The 11,279-nt window shown below is 38.2% G+C and overlaps 2 protein-coding genes across 2 annotated transcripts; both read right to left on the bottom strand.

Moving 5' to 3' along the window:
* Window positions 1-2,073: 2,073 nt before the first annotated feature.
* LOC106330567 lies at window positions 2,074-3,153 on the bottom strand. Its single transcript, XM_013769016.1, has one exon. It carries the CDS (start codon window positions 3,151-3,153, stop codon window positions 2,074-2,076), a length of 1,080 nt encoding a protein of 359 aa, XP_013624470.1.
* A 1,737-nt stretch (window positions 3,154-4,890) lies between these two features.
* LOC106305801 (bifunctional aspartokinase/homoserine dehydrogenase 2, chloroplastic) lies at window positions 4,891-10,053 on the bottom strand. Its single transcript, XM_013742195.1, has 18 exons — window positions 9,903-10,053; window positions 9,517-9,748; window positions 9,050-9,430; window positions 8,861-8,949; window positions 8,480-8,783; window positions 8,342-8,394; window positions 8,049-8,257; window positions 7,869-7,956; window positions 7,666-7,779; window positions 7,427-7,525; window positions 7,119-7,313; window positions 6,921-7,003; window positions 6,302-6,527; window positions 6,059-6,204; window positions 5,843-5,978; window positions 5,671-5,754; window positions 5,484-5,576; window positions 4,891-5,377 (listed from the first exon to the last, which is right to left on the bottom strand). The coding sequence occupies exons 2-18, from the start codon at window positions 9,737-9,739 to the stop codon at window positions 5,132-5,134; spliced, it is 2,769 nt and encodes a 922-aa protein (XP_013597649.1). The 5' UTR covers window positions 9,740-9,748; window positions 9,903-10,053; the 3' UTR covers window positions 4,891-5,131.
* Between the last annotated feature and the right edge of the window lie 1,226 nt (window positions 10,054-11,279).

Below are 11,279 nucleotides of genomic sequence, written 5' to 3'. Positions count from 1 at the left end.
CAAAGATGATCCCGTGACTAGTAGATCATCCACATAGAACACAACAACAAGCGTTCCACCCTTTTCTTCCTTCCTATATAAAGACGGCTCTTTTGAACATCTCTGAAACTTGAACTCACGCAGGATCGCATTAAGCTTGACATTCCAGGCCCGGGTGGCTTGCTTTAATCCGTAGAGAGCTTTCTTTAGCTTGTAGACTTTATTCTCCTTACCTGCAACCTTAAAACCTTCTGGCTGAGTGACAAACACTTCTTCTCTTAATTCTCCATGAAGGAATGCAGTCTTAACATCGAGATGGTGCATCTCCCATCCTTTTGAGGCTGCAAGAGCAATCACTAAACGAATGGTTTCAATGCGAGCCACTGGTGCGAAGACTTCATCATAATCAACTCCTTGCCTCTGGACATAGCCTTTGGCAACAAGTCGTGCTTTATACTTAATGATAGTACCATCTGCGCTTCTTTTAATCTTAAATACCCACTTCAAGCCAATAGGCTTTACTCCCACAGGTAGATCAACAAGTTCCCATGTGTTGTTCTTCTCTATACTGAAAATCTCATCTTCACAGGCATCAATCCATACTTTTAGTTCCCTGGCTTCATTGAAGTCCCAAGGTTCATCATTCACTATAGATAAGAGACGCTCACATTCCGCTTCAGCCATAAGAACGTAATCGTCGAGATACACAGGTTTGGTGCTCGTTCTTGATGATCTTCTTAGGCATGGCTGCTCATCTTGATTGTCACTACTGTTATCTTCATCATCTTCTTCATCTCCACGATCATCTGTCTCTGACTCGATCTCTGGTTGAGTTATCCCATCAGTTTCCTTGCTCTCTGTTCCGTCAATTGTTCCTTTCACCTAAACGTGAAGGTATCACCGTCGTCATCTTGAGCTGCCTCTCCATTAGTCCAGTTCCATCCTTTATTTTCATAAAAAACAACATCACGACTGACTACTATCCTTTCCTTGGTAGGATCGAGTAGCCGATAGGCTTTGGAGCCTGGTTCTGTTCCAAGATGAACAAGGATCCTAGACCTATGGTCAAGCTTCTTCTGTCCTATCTTATTGGTTTTAGCATAACAGATGCATCCAAATACCTTAAGGTGAGCGATGTTAGGTGTCTTGCTTCGCAAGGCTTCATATGGTGTCTTGCCATCTAGTGTCTTTGTTGAGATATGATTGATCAGGTGTGTAGAATGTCTAACAGCCTCGCCCCACAAGAGATTTGGTACCTTCGTGTGTTGTAGTATACTTCTAGTCATCTCTAGGAGTGTTCTGTTTCGTCTCTGCAACCCCGTTCTGTTGGGGTGAATACGGTGCCGTCAAGTGTCTGTTAACACCATTTTTCTCACAAAACGCAACAAACTCATTCGAACAGAACTCTCCACCTCTGTATGTCTGAAATGTTCTCAACTCAGACTTTGTTTCTTGTTCTGCCAGTACCTTGAAGTTTTTAAACTTCTCAAACGCTTCATTTTTTTCTTGTAGCAATATGGTCCACATATACCGGGAGTAGTCATCGATTAGTACAAAAACATATCTCTTGTGCGCATGAGTTGGTGGTGTGATAGGGCCGCAAAGATCGCCATGGACTAGTTTGAGAGGTTGTGTGGCTCGGTACATAGTTGTTTGAGGAAAGGACTTTCGTGTTTGTTTTCCAAGCAGACCAGACATACATGTTTCTTTTTCAACCGTGAGTGCTGGTATGCCAATTACTCGCTCTGTATTGATCATTGCTTTCATCGTACCAGTGTTGATGTGTCCAAGGCGTGCGTGCCAGGTTGATGATTCACTCTTTGCTGTGATTTGGAGGCAGTCTTGACTGTCTACTTCGAGAGTGACTTTGTATAGCCGATTCTTCGTTCTAGTTGTCCTTATCATCACCTTTCCAACACGATCATATAGAGTAAGTTGATCTTCTTTCATTTGAACTTCACACCCAGCTTCAGTGGCTTGACCCAAGCTCACTATATTGCTTTTGAGTCCCGGAATATAATACATGTTACCTAATATCTTTTTCTCACCTCCTTTGAACACGAACTGAATTGACCTCTTATGTCAATACGAGAATCATCTCCAAACCGCACTTTTAACAAAGAACATCCTGTTACCGCTCATATGGTTACTAGCTCCATTATCTAGATACCATACGTTCCTAGCATCAAGGTTAGTATCAAACACGCTTGGATTGACTTTCTTTTCATTGAGATAGACAACCTCATGCATCATTAACTCGTCAGCCTCTTGTGTTTCCTCTATTTTAGCTTCAACTGTCTCTTGAAGCTTAAGTCCCTGTTTATCAGGACATTCAGACGCGTAGTGCCCTTGTTTATCACAGTTGAAACATGTGATGTGGGAGAGATCACGTCCTTGTCCTGTCTTGTACGCATCTCTTTGGCTATGAAAGTTCCCATACCTGCCGCGACCTCTTCCTCTCCAGCCAGAACGTCCTCCTCGTCCTCTTCCTCTAGCTCCACTAGAGTTACCGTAACCAGTTTGTTGACCTTCAGAATTGGCATACATTAGTTTGCCTTGTTCATCAGACTGCTCATCTTCTTCCTCACAAATTCTTTCTTCATACGCTTTCAATCTCCCAACCATATCCTCAAACGTCGTTGTGTTTAGATCGAGAACTTGTTCAAGGGAAGCAACTATATGAATGTACTTCTTCCTTGGTAAGCTCTTCAAAAACTTCTTTACCAATTTAGGTTCTTCTATCATCTCCCCCAACGAAGCAGATTTTGACGAGATCTCTGATAGTCTCCCAACAAAAGTATCAATTGTATCTCCATCTTTCATCTTTAATCTATCAAATTCTGCCATTAGGTTTTGTAACCTAGCTTCTTTAACTCTATCAGCTCCAACATGACGCGTTTTTATTGCATCCCATACTCCCTTAGCCGTGTCTATGTCACCTAATTGTAGGATCAATGCTTCGGGTATAGACTGAAACAGAAACGCAATAGCCATATTGTTTTTCTCTTCATATTTGTTTCCAGGATCGATTGTTTCCCAAACTTTACAAACTTTAAGTGCTATCTTCATTCTCATGGACCATACGGTGTAATTTGAAGAAGATAGCATCAGAAATTTGACAGAGGAGGGTCTAGCATCTTTACTCATCGCGGATTCTTCCTTCACATCGCCCATGGTTGTGTGTGTGTGTAGTTTCAATTTCTAAGTAATCTTTGTATGGCTCTGATACCAAATATTGTCTCAGGGTTTTGCAAGATCACAAACTCAAGAACACGTTTAATAAGTATCAGATTCTAATTAATCACTCAAAGGATAAAACTCACTCAAAACCTTCAATCACAATCACTCATAAACTCATAGGTATTAACCACATATCGGTATGCTCTTATATAGAACTTAGGAAACTCATACTCCTATAAGATAAACACAAATCATATATTTCCTAATCACTTTAGTAAATCATATCCTTATGTGATTAGGATAGCTTGCGACTCAAGCTAACTTCAAGTTTATCCCAACAGTAAGGTACTAAGGTTGCACACCTATGAGGCTATGACAGATAGGAGGAGAACGACTAGCAAGGATTGGATTTAACCGTTCAGATGCTTGTGATTATGTTATGTTAAAAGAAATCTTACCAACTCCAGAATGTATACGTTGCAAATAAGCTTCAGTAACGCACGAATGGTATTGTATCTTTTCAATAAGTATATTAGTATTCCTTATATACTAAAGCGCAAGTCGCCTGGCGAATCAGATATTGACATGTGGAAAATTATAAAAAACAATTGAAAAAACAATTAACTAACCACTTCCTAATTTTTCTCATAAATTTAAGCTACGTTGATTAATGACACATAATTTATGCTCTTCAAAAAACAATAAAAAAATTAGTTATCGACATCGTAAAATCTAAGGCAATTGCAAAATTTTAAAATTATAAATAAACTTTCTGTAAGCAAAAATAACTCCACGATCTATAATTTCCTGAAACTGTAAGTAAATCCCTTGAATTTCTCAGATTCCTAATTTCATGGCACGATTTCAAATTATTTTATCGTTTATATATCTACTCTCTCTTTCTCTTATTCTTAATGGTTTTTCTGGGTTTTGAGTGCAGCAACAAATATTAACATAGCTTTTTGAAAACTTTTAATTCTTTTTTTTGAATAACCGACAACTTTTAATTCAAATTCACTTTTCTCTTCTTTTCAGAATAATACTATCTTATTCTTTTTGTATGATCCATCTTAAAAAATTTTATGGATTAATCACAGGAAGACAAATGAACAATAAAGTTGCACAAATAGAGTTCAAGAAATCATACCATGCACGGAAATACTAAAGGAATTGTTTACCATTTTTCTTTCACTTCTCGGAATAATACTATCTTATTCTTTTTGTATGATCTATCTTAAAGTTTTTTATGGATTAATCACAGGAAGACAAAGGAACAATAAGGTTACACAAATAGAGTTCGAGAAATCATACCATGCACGGAAATACTAAAGGAATTGTTTACCATTTTTCTTTCAGTTGTTATATTGCTATTGAGTTTTTTTGTTTATTATAAATTTATAGTCATAGGGAAAAATGAAGGCAGCTTATGCTGCCATTAAATAAATGAACGTGAAGATGACATATGGCTGGTGCTGGTAGGACGAGATTGAACGATAGGTAATATTGTAAATATAAGTATTTTAGTTTATTACCTAATGTAAATTGTTATGGTTTTCTAGATATATTATCCATAATTTATGTCTTTCGACACCTAAGAATAGTAGAGCTAATTAAGATATGTAGTGTTAGTATATTCTTAACCCATTATATTTTATCTTTAATACATGTTCAATATTGATTTTAAATTTCAAAAATTAATATTTTTCCCCACCGAACACTAGTACATTAGAATGTGCGGGTAACATTCTCCATGCACGTTTTATTAAATAGCAAATCGTTTATTACTGCATCAAACAAAGAACATCAAATCCAAAAAAACTAGTTGCTATTGTACATGTTTACCACAAAAAAAACAACAAAGATCAGCTACGAATAAGTGTAGAAATGACCAAGCAAAATGTTGTTGATCCGTAGAATCGTAGCTGATACTTTTAATACGGAGATAAGCAAAACTGACCATTTTCGTAACCTGTTAAGACGGTGCACCTAGATACGATGCGAGCCTTAACATGTCGCTGAATATACCACCAGCCGTGACTTGAGCACCAGCACCAGGTCCTCGGACAATCAATGGATGATCCTTGTATCTTGTCGTTGTGAATGCTATTATATTGTCTGAACCTGCCATCTGTGCAAATGGATGCTCTTTCTTGTATCTTCGTAGCTCCACTGTTCCCTTTTGGTTTACTGCGTCCACCACTCCAACGTATCTCAGGACCTGAATCAAGAGTTTACATATATATAGTTGATATGGTCAAATTGATCCAAGGACATGCTAATTAGCCGGTTTAAGATCATTGGAAAGTTATGGTGAATGATCTTACTTCCCCGGAGTTCTCAGCTTCTAGTCTTTCTTTTGCTAGGTCTCCGTCGTACTGTGGGAGTTTCTCCATGAATTCTTCAGCGGAAGCGCATCCCTGTAAGTAGATTGACAAACACAGTGGATTAGATGTAGTTAACGATTTCTCAGCTGATTCTGAAGTTAATGAGATGTATATAAAGATGGTTTACTTTAAGTGGTTCTGGGACGAGACTTCTAATGGGAAGATCAGCGAGGTCCAGTTTCAATCCAGATTCTCGAGCGAGAATTATCACCTGCACAAAGGAAGCGTATTGGTTCCAAGAGAGGGGCTATCATCAGTTCCAGAACTTTGCTGCATCAGTTGTTTGATACTCTATTTACCTTTCTTGCAACATCAGTTCCAGATAAATCATCTCTTGGATCAGGCTCAGTGAAACCTGCCTTCTTTGCTTCAGCCACAACCTCGCTGAAACTTCGATCTCCAACAAAGTTGTTGAATAGATAACTCAAAGTTCCACTGGAACAAAAACACAAAGACAGGTCATCAGATTCACCACCAGATGGCAAGTCAGAGTCAAAATGTGGCAGAATCATTACCTGCAAATGCCTTCTATGCGTAGTATCTTGTCTCCTGTCTCAAGGAGACCACGTAAAGTGCTGATAATTGGAAGACCAGCTCCAACAGTAGCTTCGTAGAAGTAATGAGTGTAGGATTTCCTTTGAAGATCTCTCAACTTCAAGTACTGAGTACAGAAACAAATAAACATCCGTCAAGTAAAAAACCAACACACTCTAACAGAGATTCAAAAGATATACAAGTTGATAAGAAGAATATAGCACCTGATCAAGGGGACCAGAGTTTGCTTTTTTATTTGGGGTAATGACGTGGATTCCCTTCCGTAACCAACCATAGTAATTGCTTGCAATGCCAGAGTCTGCAGTACAATCAACCAGTACAGTGTTGGGGATAAAGTGATTTCCATGCACTTGTTGAGTGAATTTGTCCAGATTGGCCTCTGTGCCCTTCTCGTTTAGAAGTTCTCTCCACCGTGACAAATCAATTCCACTGCAATAAACAACATCGGTACAAGTCATGTAACTGTAAAACAGAGAAAAATTATCCGCACCTTGAAACCAAGTTATCACCTGGTCAGAGAACTTCAGTTTTACAGGCATTGATTTTCTACTCATTATAACAGTAATAGTAGAGAAGAAAGGCGAAAAGGCATTTCACTGATGGTATCATAACAATCAGGGGACAGTAATGGCCAGATATGCGAAGCAGGAAACTAGGTAAATCATCTACGTTGCATATTGATTCTTATCAAGGGTTCAGGATTTTTTTTTTCTAGAGAAGAGTATAATATGCAGTAATACCATCAAGAATGAATCAATATTTCTTTCAGATAAAATCCTGCACTGCGTCAGAATCAAGAAACAGTACAGAAGTCATTCTTACATATCACTTAGTAGCATAGTTTTTGAACTAGTGATTCCCAAGACTCGTAGATCAATATTAAATTCTTCTTTCAGGACACCAGCCTGGAAAACATAATTTAATGCTTAATCAGCTTCTCAAAGGCGGAATAGTCCCAGAATGAAGGTAATAACATTTTAAAAATAAAATAAAAACACGGAAAGCATTATAAAGTTTTACCTGGTCCCTCAGCTGATCAAGTAATGTCGCACCAATCAAGCCTGGTCCTATGATTCCCACTGCTAATGTCGTTCTTGACAAGAAAAACCTCGAATGCACGGCTCTCAATGCCTTTACGCTATCCTCACGTTTGATAACTACAGTAACGTTGTACTCCGAACAACCTTGAGATATAGCACGGACATTAATATTAGCCTGCAAGTGAGATGCAAAGACAAGCAACCATGAGGGAGCAATTTAGCAAGAAAAACATAGTATAAAAGATGTACTAGTCATTTTCTGGTTACAATATTGTACAATATAATCACCTTTGCCAGAGCACTGAAAAGTGTACAGCTAACTCCAGGTGTGCTAGCCATTTTCTGGCCGACTGCAGCTAAGATGCTACAATTTGGTATCACTTCAATCTGAGAAAAGAAAATGCTATTTTCAAAATAGTGAAACTTCCTAGACAAAATTATCAAATGTCTGCCTGATTATATTACGCAGGGGAGACTTGTGTCATCTTTAGTGGAAACCAAAACATAGACCAGAGAGAGAGAGAGACCTGAGAAAGACGTCCAGCTTTTAAAGCTTCACTAAATCTCGATCGCAGTGCCTCCGAAACAGCGTTTACTTCCTTCTCAGGCACAGCAAAGCATATGGAATGCTCACTGCTAGCCTGAACAATGAATATGACAATGGTTTAAGCAACTGCCAATATAATGAAGAAAATTGGTATAACACAAGTAGATTTTGAAATTAGGGCACCTGTGATATCATAATCACATTAGCTCCAACATCTTTTACAGCTCCAAAAATGTCACTCGCGGTACCAGGTACACCAGCCATTCCAGTACTATCGTAATGAATTGGAAGATGTGAATTCAGCCATGTCAGTTCCTATTAACATAAAGAAAAAATCACACATCGACGACAAAGAGAGCTTACCCTTCAACATTTATGAGCGCCAAATTGTCAATGGTTGCAAAACCTTTGACAGGAGTTGTCAGTTTAAGGTCACAATCATCTTCAGGAGGTTGGCAGATAATTGTTCCCGGTGCAGAGAGATTGAAGATATTTCTTATCACAATTGGAATATTATATCGCATCACAGGAATGATGGTGCGAGGATGTAAAACATTTGCTCCAAAATAGGACTGCATAAGAAAAAGTTCTGATCAGAAGTTGTAGTTGGCATGATGAAGCTCCATTATCTAAGATAACAAGAACACTAGGTTTACCATTTCCCAGGCCTCTTGATAAGAAAGTGTCTTCAGAATCACTGCCTCATTAACTGCAGAACAAAAATTCTCATCAATATCATAGTCACATTACGGGAATAAAAAACATGAACTAGATGGAAAAAGATTAGGACAGACCTTTACGAGGATCTGCGCTGTATACACCATCAACATCAGTCCAAATTGTTACTTGACGAGCCCTCAAAATAGCACCGATTATAGCCGCAGAGAAATCACTCCCATCTCTTTTCAAAGTTGTTGGAATGTTTTGTGGAGTGCTAGCAATGAACCCAGTCGCAATAATTATCTTCGACGGATTCAAGGAAAACCACTTATCGAGCCTCTTTTCGGATTCACCAAAATCAGGATCCACCTGATTAGAGCTGGTAGGATTAACAATAAGCACGTCTCTAGTATCCATCCACTTGCACTCAAGACCAGTCTACAGACAAAAAAGAACAGAGATGTTACAAAACGCACAACATCAGTCATTTATCATACAATACGAATAATTCAAACCTTTCTGACAACATATGATAGCATCTGAGCAGACCAAAGCTCCCCATGTCCTGCAACAAAGTCTGAAAACGACTCTGACGCATGGCCCGCTGCAAAATGAAAAAGATGTCAGTTCAGACTTCAGACAAAAGGAAAAAAATAAAACATAAACAAGAACATCGAGAAAATGAAAACCAAAACGATTCGTACCTATGTATATCGCACGAAGCATTGCTTTAAGATTACTAATATCATCATGCAAATGCGACAAGAAGCTAGCGAGATCATCCCCATCGAGAAGGTCACGTGCTGTTAACCGGTGCTTTTCGAGTACAGCTTCCAACGCAGATAAATAAGAGTCATCACGTGACTGTGCCTTGCGGATTAAGTCATACATCATATCTGTCACCTTGGACATCGCCGAAACAACCACCAGCTTCCTCTCCGAGTTATCGTTGATTATAACCTCTGCAACGTTCCTGATCCTCTGAGAGTTTCCAACACACGTCCCGCCAAACTTGTGAACACTCCACATTTCACCTTTCGGAATCTGAACTCGGTCCACTGCGTTCTCCGTCGATACACCTGCCACTGAAACCAAATCGAGCAAACACATTCAACATTTATAGAATCTCAAAAAGGTTACTTAGCAAAGATGAAAATCAAGAAAACCTAACCAGTAGTCGCTGTAGCCGATAGATGAAAATCCGGAAGTTCGCATCGAATCAAACCGCCGCCGCCGCCGCCAATCTTCCGCTGGAAACTCGTAGTGGAGACGAGCCGCCGCCGGGAACAAGGCGGTTTCGAGACGCGGACGAAGCATTGCGGCGCGAAACACCCGAATCTAATCGGATTGCTACTCGCCGGAGAAACAGCAAATGACGGCTGAATCGTCGCCATAGATTGTACCTAGCAACGAATCACAGAGTTTCAGGGCTTCCAACGACAATGAAAGATCCAAATCATCGACAGAAACTCAATCTCTAATCCGATTTAGCTACAACAGTGAGGTGCTAAAACCCTAACGCTTAACAGGAAATTAGAGAAAGAGAAGAACACTGACAATGATATTTTGTCTTCCGGCGACGCTACGGCGGAAGAAAGCAGGCGTTTCTCAGTCGCGCGAGAGATTTGAATTTTTGCAGTCAAAAAGGTGTTTTTAGAGTTAAACTGAGACCTCCTCGCGAGTCCACCCACCACACAAGAGTGAAGAATCTCAAAGAAGCGGCTGCGCGATTGTCTATCAACAACAAATTGCCACGTGTCTATCTGGGTTACGAGAGTTACGTTTTTGTCCCTATAAACTGGTTGTGATTGAAGGCCTTACTGGGCCCATTTTCAATTCTTTATAATATCTACAGATCAAGTTTGGGCTTTTGGGCTCATACGAGAAACTCTATTCTAGTTCGTGTGTTGGATGGAGGCTTCTTTTTTGAGCAACCAAAACAAAAAGAGAAATCTTCTAATAAAAAATTACGAGAATTAGAAATATAGAACAAAATTTACTTCCATTGTCCTAATAAAACGGTTTATCCCATTTTTGCTTTAATTACATTTTCAATTATCAAAAATAATCAAATAAATAGTTTTTTAAACCAAAAAATTATTTTTTAAAAAAAACAACCGATTAAATATATTACTTAAATACTCTTATTAGTTTAGTAACAATTTTTTGCGTTTTAAAACTTACTTAAGCACTTCAAATATTGGTCTACTGGTATCGGAGTTCATATTCTACACAAAACATAGTGGAAATCAAATATTATGGTTTGTTAGACAATTTAAGTTTATTAGAATCTTTATATATAAAGTTGGTTTTTTCCCTTCTTATGACATGTGGAAGGGGGTTTTGTTGACATGTGTCCTCATGTTTTTTTTTTGTATTTAAATTCTTTTTCTTTTAAATTATTGCAATTTTCTCCATCAATTTCTAATTGTGTATTATCTAATCCTTCTCACACTTATTGGTCTCTAAGATTCAAGAAATAAATAAAATAATATAAATATATTTTAAATATTTAATTTATTCACACCTAAAAATAGCAAGACTTTTCATCATTTTATTATTTTTACTAATTTTTATTATTTCATTTACAAATTATATTTATTTCAATATTAGTATCATAAGATAATCAAATTAAGAATAAGAAACTAGACAACCAACACATAAACTAAAAAAGCGGGCCAAAGGGAGAATAATAATCTAAAGGCCAAAACCACCAAAAAGCAGGAAAATATATGCCTAAAACACCGGAATCACAACCAGTAACTAAAAAGAAAGAAACACCTCACAGACTAAAAAAGAACATACAATACGGCATGCAACTGAAAAACCACAAAGCTCTGGATAGAAGGGACCAAAGCTCCAAGAGACTAACTCCGCACACCTATACCAAGGAAAACATGGAAAGAAAAGAAACAACTTGAGAGAGGGAGAATG

Source organism: Brassica oleracea, chromosome C1 (assembly GCF_000695525.1).
Source record: "Brassica oleracea var. oleracea cultivar TO1000 chromosome C1, BOL, whole genome shotgun sequence".
Classification (NCBI taxonomy): Eukaryota; Viridiplantae; Streptophyta; class Magnoliopsida; order Brassicales; family Brassicaceae; genus Brassica; species Brassica oleracea.
The sequence above is the reverse complement of the archived record's forward strand: the minus strand, read 5'-3'. Positions and strand labels throughout refer to the sequence as shown.

Bases quoted from the DNA above. Each gene is read 5' to 3' on its own strand.
- LOC106330567 (XM_013769016.1), bottom strand. From the start codon at position 3,153: ATGGGCGATGTGAAGGAAGAATCCGCGATGAGTAAAGATGCTAGACCC.
- LOC106305801 (XM_013742195.1), bottom strand. From the start codon at position 9,739: ATGGCGACGATTCAGCCGTCATTTGCTGTTTCTCCGGCGAGTAGCAAT. The intron at 6,528-6,920 runs GTAAGAATGACT...TGTTTATTGCAG, and splicing joins ACTATGCTACTAAGTGATAT to TGGAATTGATTTGTCACGGT. The intron at 5,979-6,058 runs GTAATGATTCTG...TTTTTGTTCCAG, and splicing joins CGCATAGAAGGCATTTGCAG to TGGAACTTTGAGTTATCTAT.